General features: G+C 42.0%; 1 protein-coding gene across 1 annotated transcript; it reads right to left on the bottom strand.

Annotated features, from left to right (window-relative positions):
* Positions 1-8,141: 8,141 nt before the first annotated feature.
* Positions 8,142-9,711, bottom strand: olig1 (oligodendrocyte transcription factor 1). Its single transcript, XM_010774482.1, has one exon. The coding sequence runs from the start codon at positions 9,403-9,405 to the stop codon at positions 8,647-8,649; it is 759 nt and encodes a 252-aa protein (XP_010772784.1). The 5' UTR covers positions 9,406-9,711; the 3' UTR covers positions 8,142-8,646.
* Between the last annotated feature and the right edge of the window lie 9,806 nt (positions 9,712-19,517).

The raw sequence follows: 19,517 nt of genomic DNA, 5'->3' as shown, positions 1-19,517 counted from the left end.
CATTTATAACAACAACAAAAAGTTAGATAAATACTGTTGTGCACTATCTTCTGTGGCCTAGTATAACGCAATCACTACTATATTTGATGATAAAGATCACGGTATTTGTGCGAAATTGAAAAAAGTCTGCAGTGACTTGAAGCGTGAGACAACTTAAATTGAATGGGAACAACAACAAACGTTTGCTTTGCAATGCTTTAGTGGCAATCTTCATGGTTCTTGGTGGAAACACAAACAGGGAGAGGCAAAATATACTTTTATTTACTAGCATTTAGTGGTTTGATTTGGTAAAAAGGGCCTGCATGTATGCCAACATACGTGTTCCCCTTTTTTTCATGCCCTCACTTAGTGACACTTGGAGGTCGTTGGTGTGAGTTATGTCTGTCCACTGATGGACGTCTCCCTGAAGCTCTCATCGAGGCTGACCGGCCTGGCCGCGAGCCCTCAGCGCCACGCTTAACCGTGCTGTGTTACCATGCCGACAGGATTGGGCCGGGGTCCAGGAAGACAGTCGGCTCTGGAAGCTGTCAGCAGCAGCTCCGTTTGACAGCATGCAAATGTATGCAAATGAAGAGGTCCAGCCATGACACCTGCACACAGGAGGAATGGACCATGCCCTTCCCAGCAGAGGACTCAGGACTCACACATTTATACGCAAACTCACACACACACACACACACACACACACACACTGCAATCCTTTGGTACACATTAGTTGCTGCCTTTGCAATGAGTTGTTTTTTGCTCACATTCAGAATTATGGTCCAAAATATAATGCTAATGTAAACAGTCGTAATCCCACAAATCTTTAAAAGGGATGTAAATCCTTCTGTTAAGTCCCCCCCCCCCTACTATTTTTTTTTTTTGCAATGACACAAGACTTTCTTATAACTCTGCAAAAAGTTTTGTAATCCTGGTCACAAACAAAATTGTTTAGACATCTTTTTGAAAAAACGTAGTGCTAGAACTAGGTGATAACTTTTCACTTCATCCTCATTTCCGACTCTGCATCTTTTTGTCCTAAATGGTGTGGTCAGTCAAGGTGTATGTGAATGCTCAACACACTATTTGTGCAGCCTTGCATGAATCCAGCAATTGAGATGATTCAACTGAAATGAATTGCATTTGTTAAACAATTTTCTGAATGCTGTTGTGACTGAGGCCTGAAAGAGAAGGTTAAAGCCGGTGGATGGCTGTTTAAAGCTTTATCTTTACCTCATGTTTACACCTAGCATCAAACAAACTGACAATGAAAGACAGAAAGAAATAAGAGAGCTGTGCCTTTAATTACGTGTGATTGTTGAAAATCAGTGAGTAAATGCTGTTAAACTCCAGTTATAGGACAAACACACTGTGTTCAAGTGCATCCAGATTTTCCCTCATTTCTGACCTCTAAGGCAGCACTGCCAACACACGTTCTCCACCTTTTAACTTACGCTGGAGCTTTTTTCAAGCTTGAAGATAAAGTTATTCCAGTTTATTGTTCAATGGGTCAAAATCATGTACCTGTGCGATAAAAATGCAAAACACCGCTTAGCCTCTCCTCGTTCCTCTGAAGTGTTTTGACTCCTGTGTTGACCCTGCCGGCTGCTTTTGGCATTCCAGCAGGCTGGAGGAGAGGAGGAGCGATCTGTGGCCCCCAGCAACCCCTGCACACACACACACACACACACACACACACACACACACACACACACACACACACACACACACAAAAAACACACACACACACACACCCACACACACAAACACCCCCAAACACACACACACCCACACAGGGCTTCTCTGACAGCTACTATCCCCTTAAAAACACACGGACACACTTGAGCCATCACACAGCCGTTCTCTTTCTGCTGACCAGCAGAAACCCTGGACACCTCAACCCAAGGACAGTGTGTGTGTGTGTGTGTGTGTGTGTGTGTGTGTGTGTGTGTGTGTGTGTGTGTGTGTGTGTGTGTGTGTGTGTGTGTGTGTGTGTGTGTGTGTGTGTGTGTAATTTGAAAGTAAGGAGATGTGGGGCAGCCTCTGGGAGGGAGTTGAAGTCTAGTGGCTCCGGTCCAGACCTTGTACCATGTAAACTGACTACACACCCAACCCTTCAAAACACTCATATTTATAACACGCACACACACAAACAAAGACTCTCCCCTTTGCCCTTGGCTGTCTGTTTTGGTGTGTGTGTGAGCAGATGGACAGGTTCATGGACCCTGAGGGAAGAGGAGAGTGTGCTTATCGTACAGTTACAAAATACAAACGGTACACGAAGATTAAAGAATAATAACACATTTAAACAATACAAGCTGGATTGTTACTTGTTATACAATGTTACTGTATTAGATATAAGTCCCAGAGTCTTGTTAGAAGTAGCTGTTTTTGCACGGAGATACATTTAATGTTCAGTGACCCCATGTTAACAGTAAACATTTATTTCAAGAGATGATGACCAAAGGTCTTGATGAAAATCACTTTAAAATACAGAAAAGTTACTACACACAGTTTGGAAAATTATCGGCATTCATGTAGAGACCATAAGTAAATAAGTTGCAACATGCTTAACCTCTGCTACGATCCTTATAGTGAAATCTAACAGGCCTTACAAACTGTGCTGAGTAAACTTAACGTGTTACATTAAGTTATAGCTGCAACCACCAGGTTGGGATTACTTAATATGTATTATGCGTCGATAATTCTTTAAAGACAGGTTCACAACACAAACAGGTACCTTGTTTGTTTCTTTTTTTTGTATCTCCTAGTCGGTCATTTTATCACCAAGACGGGATACCATGAGTTAGATACTCGCCAACCTAAAAGAAGACAAAATGGAAATTGTCCTCTGCGTCCCTCTCCTCTGCTCTGATGATTGATGACGGCACACACAGTCAGTGTTTGCCTTCTTCAGACCACTCTGCACCCGCGTATGGAGAAGATATTTATGGGTTTGCAGAGCACTTCAAACTGAGAAGACTCTCTCGTCTAATGGTCCAATCCCAATGATGAATGCAGACGTATTATATTTGAAGGATTTAAGTAAATAGCCTTTCAAATGAAATAGTAATTTTTTTGCATATTGTACTAACCATGGCATTATTCAATATGTGATGTATTACAAATCACAAATATTATTTTTCAGGTTAAAAAGACACCTTATATTTGCACAAATTAGGTTGTTATGAAATACAAACTTTGAAGAAAAACTAAAACCATTGCAGATTTTTGTAATAATTTAATATTATGCAAAATATAAGTTTGTGATATTTCGTAAATGTTCCTCCAGCTCCCCCTCGCTCTAATCTGGGCCATGTTCACTCATGCAGCAGTAACGGTGAAAAACTAACCCGTCTCTGGGAGCACAATGGCGGGAGCCCCCCCGCCCCTCAGACTCCCCACATAGACGGTGCTGTCTGACAAGCCCGCCTGCCAAACAACTCAATTAAGCAGAAAAGGAGGCAAGAAAGAGGAGCCCAAACAGAGGAGGGAGAGAAAGGAAGGGAAGAAAGAAGACAGGAAAACAGAGGAGCGAGTGGGCTGCTGGCTGTCAGGTCCCGTCCACACCCAGCCTACGTTTGGCGAGAAGCAACAAAAAACACAAAACAAGAAGAAAAGAAAACTCATCTGTGATGTGTTAACTGGAATTCCTGCTTCCAAGGCCACCGAGGGTTCAGAGGGCAAATCGAGGGCCGGGGGTTCATTACCACAGCGACACACTAACACACATCTAAAAGGACCATTCCCATGTTTTCACTCATTTTGTAACGGCATGACTTAATAGTTTTATGTTTATTGTCTTATTTTTGTTATACGTATTCTCCTGGTTCCAATCTTAAGTGTAAGATGTCATGTTTCGATGATCAAAAATACAATTTGATTTTGGCAAAACATGCACAGCTTCTATTTGTGTTCCCTCCAAAACTCCATGTGTACTTTCATATCACAACTCTTAACATTTATCATAGAAATTACAAAGTGGTCAACAGTAAAGGTAAATAACTATACCTAATGCATGTGGAGCCCCCCTTTTAAAATAGATAGACTTTAATCCCCCTACACCGACTCAGAGAAAATCAGGTTTAATGGTCCAGGTGAAGATTTGATTTGGATGTGGCAGGTGATAGGAACGATCATGCCCTTTTCTTACATCCCATCTTTGTCTTGGATCTCCGATATTAAATATGGCGTAAGAATATCGATGTGTGGCTGAAAGGTAATCAATCCTTTGGTTTCAATCAGTTTTCAGATATACTCTGTACGCTGTCTTCTGTTGGTAAAGAAGTGTTGAACCGGTAAAGAAAAATGGCGATGCAGTGCAGACTCTTTACACCAAACTGAACTGACAACCTGGTTTATCATTGAGTAACAGTAATACATGTGAGAAAAACAAGATGGACACAAGGTTTTTAGTGACTTAAGGGAGAGCCGGTTGGCCTTATGTGACCTCAGAAAAAGGGGTCACTAAATAATGTCATGATTTTGACATTTGGTGTTTCCATGGGGGCCCAAAAACACTTCGGCCTGCTATGAAAAGAGGAGTAACATTCAAAAACATTCAACATTCAAACATTTATTGAAAACAATTTCTTTTTTTGCTAAAAGTCCAAATCCTTCCCCACCAATAATGTTTCCTCTTGTTATTTGTCTAACAACAATTCACTTTCTCTGTTTGGTACATGATTTTATTCATACATTTATAATTTTTTATAAATGATGCATTGGAAGGAAACCAAAGCATGATTTCTAAGCTTTTCCATGTGTCTCAGTGTGTGTCTTTTCAGTGTTTTACTGTTTATCCCACCACCTGCCACATTAACACGTAATAAACAAACTTATTGAACTTAAAATCAGCCCCATAACCAGATATTTTGCATAGCTTTACAGATAATTTCAGATTTTGAAAAGACAATGTGACCACACACCATCTCAGCGTGTCTTTTAGCCGGTGGATTGGGGTAATGAGGTGGCGGTTGATGGTGGCCTGTAAAGTTGTAATGAGGACTGCGGTGTGAATAGGACAGAGGGCAGGAATGGGTGGGAGAGAACACGATGCTTAATGAGCGGGCCGGCGGGCTCAGCAGTAACCCTGTTGTATCGGCTCGGTATGAGAAAGAAGGGGTGACAGAGGGGATCGGGGAATTTCAGGGTGGGACAGAACAGGAGGGTCTGATGTTATTTAGGGAGGGTATGAATAAAAGCTGGGTTAAAAAGTAAATGGGGGTCCTGACCAGCCCCTGTGCTCTGCTCATTGTGGAGATGAAATTTATGGCTCAGGACTTCCTAAGCCAAGGACTCCCCACGTTGACTGGTTAAGTGCTATGAAACAGTACGACAAAGGCCGCAGGCAAACAACACTCTGAGATGAGAGGCTGCAGGAGAGGGGACAGTGCACCACAATGTGTACGCTCCACATTAGAGACACATGTTGGAATATAAAGTGACTGCTTGGATACACAACAACTGAAATCCAAATGGATATATAGAAAGAAATAAGAGTTCTTTAAAGTCAAATATGAAGCAACTTGTGCATTTAAGCTGCATGGGTTCGAGCAAAAATATGTATGATCTAAAAAGCACCATCTTGTGAAGGCAGTTTGGCAACAAGTGTTGTAGAATAAAGCTTCTTCACAGCTGTTTACTGAATGGTTGACTTCTGTGTACGCAAATTAAAATCTGACACAAGCACTAGAGAATGCCAAAGCACAAGGCAGGCTGTGTTTTTCTTTGTTTAGTCCATTCGATTTCCATATCAGGACACCTCAGAGTGTTTTACAGGGCTTACACAATAGCCATCCTGTATCTCCCGATAAACATTTACTGACAATGTTTTAGCAATTTGCAATAGTTAATATTATATGAACATAATTCCCTGCACGTGTCCTCTAAATCAGACAACAAAGTGCATCCATTGGAATCACCCTGGATCTAAAGCCTCTTTCAGTAGAATGATATCATTTGTCAGTGGCCATATATTATTGGTGAAAACCTTTCAGGTATATAATGTGACACTCTGGGAATTATTAGGAAATATTGTATTTTGGGTTTAAATACTACTTTGTTCAGAGTTGAAGATATTCCTCATTGTGGTAACAATATTAACACTTTAAGTTATACTGCAGTCGCTGTTAAATTAAATATAATGGCTGGCTGGAAATTGGATGTTATCCGCTTCAGGAGTTTGGGTCGGACCGCCAACTTTCAGATTATAAGAGATGCTGTTCTACCCGTTGCGCCTCAGCTGCAGAAAGAAAATACCAACATACTTGACTTTAACTACAGAAAAATAAAAGTTGTTTGAGCTTAAGTTCATTGGTGAGTTGTCAAAAGGCCATAAAAAAACAATCATGGTCAGTGCTTTGAATTCATTTAGTTTTTTTTATATTCACTCAATATATAATAGTATATATTTGGAATGTTACTTTACCCAATTTTGGAAACTCTGTATAGCTGTTTGTGAATCTAAACTGGGTGTTATTAATGTCCATTTGTACCATTTGACTCTTGTGTTGCCTGTGTATGTCTACATGGAATGTATTGTTATATTGTCATTGTTCTTATGAGGCCCTGTAGGTCAGGTCTAGTCAAACAGAGGGAAAATGACCAATGGTAAAAAAAACAATGACAAAGGTATTGGATGTGCTAAGAGTGAGAAGATTTCAGTGCTTAGCCTTCTTTTCTGGTAGTGTGTGTGTGTGTGTGTGTGCGTGCGTGCGTGCGTGCGTGCGTGCGTGCGTGCGTGCGTGTGTGCGTGCGTGCATGTGCGCGTGTGCGTGTGTGCATGTGTCTGTGTGTGTGTGTATTGTCTTACAAGCCCTCCTCGCCCCATTGAACAACAGTGATGAAATGGAGATGAGTTAAAGTGCTAACACAAAGACTGACCAGACCCCTGCGTCGCTGCAACAATGAAACCACCAAACTCGAGAAAGTGAGAGCCTCTTGGAGAAACCCAGAGAAAGGCAGAGAATGAGAGGGGGGAGAAATTAAGGAGCCGGACAAAAAAAAAAAAAAAAAAAGAAGAGAAGAAGGGCTGAACCATCCTGAGAGCAGGAGGGAAAGGATGGTGGGCAAAAGGTGGCAGAATGGAGAGCAACCCGGAGAAAATAGCAAGGTAGCTAATCCCTCCAGAGATAAAGCAGCTATATGTAAATGAAAGACGTGAAGTTTGGCCATCTTACTTTGATCTATGAATCGGGCTCTCCCTCTCTCCCCCTCCTCTCCTCCTTCACTCTCACCCTCTTCTCCTTCCTCCTGTTTCCTTGTAAGAAAATCAAGCCTTATTTAGGTTAATCTCACTTAATGGCATCCAGCTCCTCTTTTGTCCACCCTGATGCTAATAGATTCCCAGCCTTTCACTCGCCACTATTCACATATCTACCCTGCATAATCCTCTTATTCCGGGGTAGCAATTATTTTGAGTATTTTATCAGCATTATGATTATGATTATTTGTATTCATGCAGGCCGTGCTAAGGGCCAGGTTGTGGCTGAGAATATCCTCCCTCCTACCGGTGCCTCTTATTCTCGCTCAGAAAGGGACTGCCTGCTTTCTTCCAGAGGGGTGGTGAGTTTGCAGGAGTGAACCCCATTCAGCGAGACACATTTTCTGGGCGTTTGAACATATTGTGGAGTGAGTGTAATGAGTAACACCAAATCACCCATCCCGGAACCTTAACACAGAGAAACATCAAGAATTTGAGGATGGAGGAAAGAGAGGGGGCTAATAATCAAAAGGCCTCCTTTCTGCGCAGCAGTAATTACACGGGTGGGTTTTTGATCTTTTGCTTGTTGGGGTGATGAATAGAGGAAGGGATGAGGACTGTTTCAGTATTTTGGGGTGTGGAGGGTAAAGGAGGCTTTAAAGCTCAGCACCTCGTCAGCAGTGAAGAACCAATGAACGTGAAACGGCACAAAATACAATTTAGCCAGTGCATTACTTCTCAAGTTAGTTTGGCATAAATGCAGCATCCGCTTTTCTTTAATTTAACTTAATGCAGTTGAGACGACATTAGCGAGAAACTGATGTGGTGTTATGGGTGGATTTTGTGGAACATAATGAGGAAACTAACATATATATTCAGACATAAAACAATATGTGTATTTTTTAAATACACAATACTATAGAATTAAGAGCCTGCTGGGTCTGTCTAAAAAAACAAGCAAGCCTACTTCAAACCAGAGAGATAAGCACAGACAGAAACACAAATATCTCTCATCTGAAATCAACAATGTGTTTTCACTGCTGTTATACGTCATACTTTTTATTTCATAAAATGTATTGATTTGGGACCCCTCTAGTTATAGGGCCCTATTTTTGTGACCGTTTTCCAACAAAAAAGGCAAATCACTTTAATCAAACGCAACAAACACTCAGTCATGACAGCTCACATTTCCAATAATAAGCATAGAAGTAGCTTCCCTAAAAAGTATTTAAATATATATAATTCAAACAAAACGGGCATTATTACATTTACTTATCAACTTATACATAAAAAGACACTGGCTTCCAAATACAGAATGGATCCATCAGGTTTAAAAAGTGAGTTATTGCAGTCAATTATTACAGACATCTTCTAAATGTTAGAAATAACAATTCATATAAAAAAGCGTGGCACACTGGTAACAGTCATCAAGTCCATTTAGTAACTTCAACCCCGAAGTGTCACTTTGGAAATCTTGGGACCGGATTGGAGTGGTTAAATCTGGGTAGTCTGCAGACTCCACAGGGGCACAGGGGCCCTCCGGAGGCCCCCGCAGAGCTCCAGTGCACAGGGGCCAGCGAGGCCTCCATGTGGCCTGGGGACATTAGGGGACATTTAGCAGCAGATGCCAACGAGGAGGAAGAGGACGAGGCTGCTGACGTGAGGAGGGACTCCTGGGTGAGGAGGAGCTGACTGGGGCCAGAGATGAGGGGCCACCCTCCAGCGAGCAGCAGCCGGGGGACCGGTCCTGTGTTCACCCCCATCCCCACACTCACCTCCCCCAGCAGCCGCCGCATCTCCTGCAGAGACGACCCCAGGAGGAGGATGTAGTTCCTGGCCAGAACCAGGGTGGAGATCTTGGAGAGCCTGCGGCCTGGAGGGGCCCCGGCCTGGTGGGAGTGAGGGGGGGAGGCAGAGGATGGAGAGGAGGCATACGGCACCATGACCTCCCTCAGAGAATCCATGGCGATGTTCAAGTCCTGCATGCGTTTCCTCTCCCTGCTGTTGATCTTCCTTCTGAGGTCCTGCTGCTCCTCCTGGCTCAGCTCCCTCTGAGGCTTGGGCGGTCTTTGTCCGCTCTGGAGGCCGAGCATTGGGGCAGGATTCAGGCGGGAGCTGAACCCTGGGGGGCAGTGGGGTAAGTCCTGGACCGACCGGGGGCCACAGAGAGGGAGAGACTGCTCCTGCCCCCTGATCCCTGGGTTTGACAGCACATTCATAGTCTGGTCTTCTTTAAAAACTGCCTCAGCAAAAGATAAAGTTTGAGAGAAAAACAAAAAATGGTCAAAGCAAAAACACTTAAATTCTTCTTTAAAAATCCACACAGTGAAAAAAAATCAAACCTTCATTTCCTCCACCTGCTGATCTCCCCTCTGCTGCAGAAAACAGCTGCCATCCAGCACAATGAAGAGTCACCAGAAGTTTTTACTTTTGCCTTCAGAGGTTTCTGGCTGAGCAAGTGAGTGAATGAGAGCTTCCTAAAGTGGCAGCTCAGTTTTGTCTCATTTCCACAGCTGCGTGTGGTGAGAATGACAGCTCACACAGTTGAAAAGTGAGCTAAATGCTGCCCTCACATACCCCCACCTCAGCTCAACTCCTCCCAGACACATGATGTGCTCTTTAGAAACACACATGTATATATCTGACTTTTATTTTATTTGATAGTTAAATGAAAAACAACGGGTAGAGGGTTACAACACTAGCAGAATCCCAGTGAAAATTAAGACTAATTAAGGCAAGAAAATGAAAATGGGATCAGTGGATCATTTACTTAATCCCACAGATGATGAGATCAGGATCTCTTTTTCTAAACCACACACAAGAAAACTATAAGCTAAATTAAAATACCCAATTAACATCCTGTATGTGGTTAGTAGTTAAGTCTACATTGTTTTTTATGCATTGTATTTTGAAAGTTGTGTTGTCATTTTGTATTATTCCAAATGGAGCTTTCACTTTTAAGATGGCTTTAATGAAACTCAAATTGAACATGAGCAATAGATAGGAACGTTTTATGGGCTAGTGTACATTTTATATTTCAAATGTTCTTTTCGCTGTTGCTATCTTTGCCAGGACACCCATGTAAAAGAGAATTAAATCTTGGTAAATCTCGGTGAAGCTACAGTACAATGAAGTCAAACTAATAAGCAGAATACAAAAAGTCTTACACAAAAGACAAAACATTCATAATGCTACGATACCAAGCATTTGGAAAATCAAAGCAAAATTATAATTTTTTCCAGTCGTTTGTGAATTCCATTTGTGACGATCATTGAATTTCTAAATAGTTTTACTAGTTTTGTACTTAAAGTAAAAGTAAGTTAAGAAGCATAAAGAAAAGAAGAGTATTATAGTGAAATAGACTGTCATAACTAATTAGTTATTGGCATGATAAGATACTTTTACTGTTGCTTCATTTGTATAGCTGTACAGCTGTACTTTGTCATTAGTGCTAATTAGTAATTGTTAGCATTCTAACACAGTGAGTGTGATGTACATTAGAGATCAGCGAGTTTGAATTGTGAGCATATTAGCACATTGATGTTAGCATTGGCTCAAAGCAACACTGTGCCTAAAAGCCACCAGTGAAGACTCTTGTTAGCACCTGACAACATGAGCAACATTGCTTTTACTTTTTCTTTGTGTGAAGTTAATTGAAAGCACTCGCAAAAGGCACAACAGTGTGGGCTTAATGGAATGCACCTCTACAGCCATTTAACAACTTAGATGCCATTAAGATAATCGGCACTTTGTTATGTGACAGAGGGCAGGTATAATCAGTATTAGCATGCGTATTAATTGTGTCAGAGAACAGTTTTGGCAAACAGTGAATGGATACATCATTGTGTGCAAGTAGTTAATTGATGGATTTGAGGTGGAGGTTATTGTTGCTCAGTTCTGAGGAGCTACGCTAACCAAATTGGCTGGCAGAGAGCTGGGCACGGTTCCAGACGTACAGACAACAGGCCAATTGACTCCAACCACAGGTGAAGCTGGCTTGGGGCACCGAGCAAGGCTGGAAACCTCAAATGTGCCATTCATGAGCCACAAAAAGACCTCAGCATCACTCCGTTGCACAGGGAGCCTTGCCGTCTTCCTCCTTTTCACTCCTCCACCCCCTCTTTTCCTTGTAAAGCCCATCTGAGCGGGAGAAAAGGAAGGCAGGGGGAAGAGGGGAAGGACAGCACCGTTACAAACAGAAAGCAAGTTGTTTACGATGAAAGCAGAAGGAGATGCAGAGGAGGAAGACCCTTTCTTTTCTCCCCAGCCGCTCTTTCTCTTGTCGTTCAACAAGTGAAAGATGTGTGTGGAGGCGCTTCCCTTCCCTGTCAGTTCTCCGGTGGCGTCCGGCTGGTGCTGTGATTGAAGCTGAATGGAAGGCTGCAGACGGACAGGAAAGGGAGGGCCTCATGAAAAGAGGCAGGCGGATGGCCCTCGCACCTGCAGGGGAACAGAGTGCAGGCAGCCAGGATGAATGTGTGCATGTCTGTGTGTGTGTGTTGTGTTTGTGTGCGTGCCTTGTTTCTTGACTGAGGGCCTCTCTAACAATGAGGGGTAATAAACTGACTCATGAAAGAAAACAAGCCATGATGGTTTTGACTGTATTCAGGGATCTGGTTTCAGTGTCAATAGAAGAAAAAGGACACCTGCAAGGAGCCACGCATACAGAAGTCAGAAAAGAGGAGAAAGAAAGAAGCTGGTGTCTACCAGAAAGGCGCACCTCCCCCACTTTTTTTATCCTCTGCTTACAAGGGAAAGAAAAGTGAGCTTGATTTGGGGTTCAGCCCAGCATATCCGCCTCCCAGCTTCCAGGCTCCTTTTGATGAGGCTGGACCAGGGCAGGAGTACCGGGGGCTTCAGGGCAGGGAAGACTAGTGTCTTTATGGTGGAAGGAGTAATATCCATCTGGGCAAGGCCCTCCAATGGTGGGTCTGCACCTGGGAGCTAAATGCCTCGTCTGTGTGCAGCCGTTTCCTGCGTCTGACAAACAGGAAGACACCTCAGCCAAACTCCTGGCTCAATTTATCCCACAATACAGGATGAAAAATACACCCAAAGTGACACCACTGAAATAAAAAAAAACTCCAGTGTGGATAAGGCTCATTTTTGTGTATTTTTTTAGCAATTTAAACAGAGTCATTCTTAATGGAGCACATATGTTCTTACTGTTTCAACTGAGGTTTCAGCTGTACAAGTGTACACGTTTAAAATAAATAAGTTGGACCTCCAGGTTTGTCCAACATTTTTTGGAATTTGTGGAAAATGAAAACAACCTTTACAAAATGTAAGATTTAGTATAAATAAGTACAAAACTAAAACTGACCAGAGACTAATTTGGCATACTAAACAGGATATACACTGCAAATTACATTTCAAAATATTTAGCAATTTTCTTAGAATTGTTTACTCCCTTTAATCTTACTGATAAATTCAGTTTTTCTTAAGGAGAAAAAGAAAGCTGAATTCTTCCTTTGCTGGACCATCAGGGCAGACGTTTCCTTGTTCAAACACACACACACACACACACACACACACACACACACACACACACACACAAAACAACCTCTATTGGCTCTTTAATTGAATACAAATTGGTATAATTATCAATCCACCTCACTGGATAATATAAAGACAGTTTCACAAATGAACCCAAGACACAGGCAATCTTGACTTAATGGAGTCAATTTACATCAGGTGTCTGATTGAGCTCTTTTGTGTCACTTGATGGTGTGTCGATGTGTTTTCTCTGCCTCGCCGGGAGGACTTATGCTGACAATGTCTGAAGAAGGCTCCACAAAATAGGGACGATTATTTTTCTGTGTCCTCATCTGTTTTTCACCAACTGTCTCACTTGCTGTTTAAACATTGGCTAGCCTTGCATAAAATGGCAAATCAGAATCTGTGCAATATAAATAAACATTAACTCGCTTAATTGAGGATGGATGCAACTAAGCAAATAACCCTACAAGACAAGAGCACAAAAAGTCTTCCGGTATACAAGGCTCATGACATTTGTAGAATTAAATAAATATATGTTAAAAAAATGTGTTTAAAAGTTGTTGTTTTTCCAATTCAAAACTCCAATCAAACTGCTGTTAAAAGTCAAATCAAATATCAAAAACGTTAACAAATTGAATCAGACTTTCTTAAAAACAACTAATTAATTTAGTGTAAGTAACAATTCAACTTACAAAATCCTATTATATTAAGTAACAGACATAAAAGTCCACTATAACAAGGAGGTGCACCTGCTACGGTCTTCACATACCAAACTGTCTTCTGTTTACAATGTGCAGAGTCTAATGAGAAATTAACAGTTGCCAGTGACTGATTTCTCCATGTGTCCCTGTGGGCAAACAGGTGCAGCGGCCACAATGGAAATATAACAGAGCAGGACTTTTCAGAGGGGAAAAGGCTGCTCTGCATCAAAGCAGCAACGGAGGACACACTCGTCTATTCGCCCTAACTCCTGCTCTGTGAGGCCTGTCCAAAGACATGAGAAGATTACAAGCTGTTAATAAGGTGGAACCAATCGGCTGAAGGTCTGCTTTTGTCCTTCCCAGCATGCTTTGTGAGCGCTGGCCTGGGATAGTCGGCATTTGGTGCTGATCATAGCAGGGATAATGAAGGTGGGAGGGGTGTAAGGTTTTAGCCCTCGGGCCCTTTGTGAAAGAGAGCCTAAATGCTTCACTCTCAATAGCTGCACACGCTCAGTTGGTCGCGCTTGTTTAAATACAGATGGACATTTGCCACATTCATATTTAGGGTTGCTAAGTGCTCCTCCGACACTTTGTTGTCTTGACGTTTATCGTTGATTTGTCTTGCTTCTTATGTTGTGTCTGATGATGTGAATGTATTGACAGTCCTTTATAAACACTTATTTTTCTTGATTGTTTTCTAAAGTTTTACATTGATTTCTTTGCAACAGTCAAACACAGCACTCTCCATTCGTTGCAGCCATTTCAACTTCACTCCAAACATAGTCCAACTCAGTGATTGTATATTGTTACAGCAGATGTTCTTCTTGAAACAATGTCACCAGGGATTTGTATGGTGGTTGCTAATAGGAAAGTGTTAGTTAACCCGTCCCCCACAAAGTATCCTTAAAACCCCCGATCCTATTTAACCGTGACAATGATGGATTCACAGACACTAAACGTCCACAGGAATCCTTGTCCAAAGTCAAACACAGAGCTTCTTCTTCTTCTCACCGTGCGATGGAGGTCAGGAGCACCCCTAGTTAAAGTCTAAATGTTGAGGGGGCGGGTTGAGATGTTTCTTTTGGGTTTTTATTGGCGGTACAAGGCCAAGGGTGGGTTTCCAGAGGTTATTGCCATCTATATGGAGGGCGGTGCAGCGACACCAAAGTCACTGTTAAAGTGAAAGCTGATAGCGGTATGATGGATGAGGATACATCCCGAAAATTAGACTTCTGAATGTGAAGCAGAAAGGGGAACAAGCATTGAATGTGTCTTTGGCAACAACAAAAAAAGTGTTCATTGATGCAGTCATTCTTTGTTTAATGCCTGGTTGGCTTAAAATACTTCTTGTTTATTTTCCGACAGGCCTTTGGGACCCGGATTTGAAGGCCAGAAGCTCAATCTCTTGAATGTGTTAGATGTGAAGTCTCTGCCTGCAGTTATATGTTTAGCCTTTCTGTATGGACATCACTAGTAAATACAAAGTAATCTCATCCACATTTTTTGCTGAATTTCCCTGGTTGGGTTCTTCCCTGGATGCCTCCCTTTGGACACGTTTCACGCTCGGCCAGCCGGTGGACGCTCAAGAGGCAGAACCAGGACACGCTGCAGGGATCACATGTCCCAGCTGACCGGGGAGTGTGGAGAGAAAGACACTGCTGGAGAGGAAAGGTGTCCGGTGCTAATTTCTCTAATTTGCTACGCCGCGAATGAGTGGGTGTTAATGGTGTCGGTGGATAAATGAAAACTTTGCTCAAGGCAAAAGACTTTGGGTGTTGGCGAAACACAACCAGCCACTCTTTATACCACAAATTCTTTATATTAAACTACGGACTGATTTTAAGTATCTTCAACACCAAGTTAACACAAATGAGTTCTTATATTTCTGAAATATAAAAACAAACACAGATAAGGAGAAATTTGAAACTATAAAGTGCTTAATTAAAACTCAGATGTCTGATGTAGCTTATTGTTAACATTTTCTCAATTTTCAGTTTTTCATTGGAAAACTTTGGTTTTTGAGTCGAATCCTCAAAACTTTCCTTCCACTTGTTTCATGAATGGGGATCATCATTTTTGCATTTCAAGACATTGTTCTGATTTCACAAAATCTTGCCACGCCAGGCTGGCAGATGGATGCAGTCGATGTAAGATGATTCTTTCAGGCCTTGATGGACACATCTGTCAGCCTATACACCCTGTATCACACACACACACACACACACACACACACACACACACACACACACACACACACACACACACACACACACACACACACACACACACACACACACACAAACCCCCTTCTCCCCTTGAGACAGCCCAGATTCTCTCCTCTGTGCCTCACAACCTCCTCCTCCTCCTCCTCCTGCAGCTCATTCACCTCCCACTGTGCTGCTGCTCCTCACAGCCTCTCAGCACTTTAAAATCCTCGCTAAGACCTGAGAGATCAGACTGAAGCAGCCTCCACTCTCCATTTCTATTCAGCCTCCGATCTGATTGAACTACAGCAGGTTTATCACAGATGTTCTTGAAAACGCATGACTGGCCTCCCACTGAGGACTGTTAACTATTAAGAGTGTGGTATAGGTCACTCACACGTTCTTTTTTCTGTGGGGATTTTGAATGAATTAAATGGTTAGAAACAGACCTGATAACTTTGGTTTGCTCCCGTCCAGCTCACATGTAAATCATATGACAGCCATGTGGACTGTAGTGCTAATTTGATTTATGAAGCAGGGGACCCTGGGGAGGCAACAACTCAGAGAGCAGGCATATGCTGCAGTGCAACGTGATATCAGGCCTCAGTAACTTGACAAATTGGGCTTGTAGTTATTAAAACATCTCAGGGTGGCATGGCTGCTGTGGAGGCTGAAATCATCACACTAGACCGACTTCACCTCAGCCAGAGAAAGACTGAAGCCTGTAAAAAACTGAAAAAAACCATGAGACTTAAAGTATCTTTGTGAGGATGATCTTTAGCACAGCAGTGATTTGAGTAAAAATGCTGAGTGAGCATGTTGTCGTACTTTTAAACTGTAATAGAGAAGAGCAGTGGCATCATATCTTGTTTTCACCTTTGTTCTTCAAATTTAAATACTTTTGACTGGTGAGTTAAAGAGGTTTAAGTCTTCTTTAAAAGATGTGAGTACTGATCCATCCAAACAGCCATGTCCCTCAATGTAAGACTTAAGAAAGGTCACAGCTTGAATTCAAACATTTTTGGCCAACTCTATAGACACCCTGTGTGTTTCCCAACATCACTTTAGTTTCCCCGAGTCCTGTCAGGTTGAGTTTCTTTGTCCAACAGTCCCAGCTGCTAGCAGCAGTCAGAGCTGGCAGGGCCACTGCCGGCGGACAGACACGAGCACGACATGGTCGACCTACCATATGGGACGTCATTGACACGATGCACATGCATACATTTAGCTGGTTTCCAAAATGTGAATGTGGTGTGTATAGAGAGTGGGATCATGTTGGAAAGCATATTTTGGACTATACATCATACATTGCTTTCCTTTTAAACGTAACTCTTTTTCAAGGTAAAGTGTTTTAAAGCTTATTTTAGAGGTGGAGGGATTTCATGAAAAGATAAAGTTGGATGTTGGCAGATGCTGATGGATTTTGCAATTTTCCAATTCATAAAACATATACAGTATATGTATATATATATATATGCATTTATCTTTCTTTTGTTGCTTACTGAAAATGTGTCAACCGTTTTAGAGATTATTTGACAACATTTAGTTGGAAAATAATCCTTACACATATGGATTTGGATGAGCCACAGTAACCAAATGGACATTTTATCTGGAAATATATGCTGAAGATAATTAAACAAAAATGAAAAGGCTTTAAACACCAACAACTACAGTCAACTCTAATGTATTGGGATGGAAATAGACACATTAGAAACCCAATAGAAGTACAGTATGTGGATGCCGAAACATTACAACTATGAGGTTTTTCCAAATGTCATTCCAAATCCATGACTGGTAACAGCCTCCTCTTTCAGCATTTCTAAACTTGGAACATGGCTGCAGGGATTCGCCACAAGAGCCTCAGTGAGGTTGGTCACTGATCTGTGATAGAGTTTGGGACACAGTCGATGTTCCAGTTCATCCCGAAGATGAGAAGAGGGTTGAGGTCAGGGCTCAGTGCAGGCCAGTCAACCTCTGCCCCCAGAAACTGGTACAACGACTTCTTATGGACCTGGATTTGTGCATGGAGGCATAGTCATAGTCTGAATCCTGAAGAACAGGCCCAGCAACGTGTGCAGATAAGTGGTTTGTAATCCCTTGGTCATTTCTGTCACATTGTCCCCCTCCTCAGCGGATCAACAGATTGAAGATGACATTAATGAGAACTTATTTTGTTTCTAAATCCGATGCTTGTATGTTTCTCAGATTGTGAGGCAGGTGCACACACCGCCCCATATCGCTCTCCTGAAAAGCATTTAGGAGGCCCTCATCCTGGAGTCATTCAAAGTGCTGTCCACCCATCAGACAACTGGTCCCCACTGGCCCCCAGCACACCCCTCTAAGACCTCTGTGTTTCTGCATTGGTTGATTCATGTCCCAGTCCTGCTCTCCTCACATTCACTTTGATGTTTAATCCCATCCTGACTGTGTCCTCCTTCAGTCCACGGAGCCGCTCGACCAGTCATGAATATCCAAAGGTCTGCTTACTTGACAGGATTATCCCTCTTTTCAAAGCCACTGGGGACGATTCTTCAGCCACAAAAAACACACTCAATGGATCTTCTGCTCACTCGCTTTGTTTCTCTCGCTTTCCTTTACTCTCACACCCTTCTGTCTTTGTCCCCCTGGGCTTTTACTAAACACATTGATCCACCCGATCGAGGAGTTCATCTGCTGCGCTTCATAGATTATTGAACAGTAACACAAACACAAGTATTGTTAAGTTCTTAAGAAACTGGCTTGCAAAATATCCTGATGATTTTTTAAATGGAGTGACTGCACTAATGGTCAAGTTACAAAACTAAAACATATTGAATGAATCCAGAATTCCACCACAAAAAATTAAATCAATGACGTATCAGACCATCCAGTTTGTATAATTGACCCATTATCAGCAATTATCTCTAAACCCTTTCCAACCCAACCTGTTAATGCGAGACTAACAGTACTGTCCTAGACATAAAATCAATCAGGATATGAGGCATTGTCTGTAAAAGGAAAATAATTAGATGCTGGGCACTAAAGAACCTGCACAACAGCTTGAGAAATAAAGACAACACATGCTATATTCAGATTGCAAAGGCTAGGCCACATTCAATTTTAAATGAATTATGTTCATTTGAGGCTTTCCAAAATCCATCACAAAGCAGATCCAAATCAGGTCTATCGTAAATCAACACCTGTGTGCTGTTTTTTGTAAAAGTCATGAAACCAATATGGTAAACTTATTTATCATCAATTGAATTTCAGTGGCAGGACTAGGATAAGAATCACCCTGCAGGAAATCCGAGGTCTCCCTCAATACAAGTGTACTCTGCAATTTTTCTCCTTTATCTTAGTAGTACTATAAACGGCTGTATTTTGGTGTCTGACTGGATTGTTTTACCAGTACCTGGAACCACCAACAAAAGAAGTCAGGGGGAATATAAAAAGTCTATACAAAATGTTTTAGCCATATCCAACACTTGTAAACATATCACCTAAAACCAGAAATGTCCTACTCCTGGTGATGCCTGTGGAAAAGTCAGAGGATCACCAAAGTCAGAAATTGTCCGTCAATGGCTGAGACCAAAGTAGTGGACCGTCAAACTATTTTGGCAAGAGATTGAGCGAATAAGATCAATATCATTCATGCATTTCGTAAGCTGAAAACATCGGGGAAACAGCAAGCATGGCTCCTTCTGAAGGCAACAAAATCAACCTACCAGCATCTCTAAAACTCAGTTTCCAAGTGATATCTTGTTTGCCAAATGTTTACATTAAACAGCCATAAAAAGTAATGTTCTCATCTAACTTTTTGAAAGAATGTGTGATATGCATAATTTATTCCTTTAACTCGAAAAAAAAGAGTTGTCAACAACTCAAATAAAAACAGCTTAATACTCAGCTAAGCTCCCACTTGTTGCCTGCCATGTCTCTTTGTGCGTG

The sequence above is a fragment of the Notothenia coriiceps genome, unplaced genomic scaffold, assembly GCF_000735185.1.
Source record: "Notothenia coriiceps isolate Sejong01 unplaced genomic scaffold, NC01 NC01_scaffold00014021, whole genome shotgun sequence".
NCBI lineage: Eukaryota > Metazoa > Chordata > Actinopteri > Perciformes > Nototheniidae > Notothenia > Notothenia coriiceps.
This window is presented reverse-complemented; position numbering and strand designations above follow the sequence as displayed.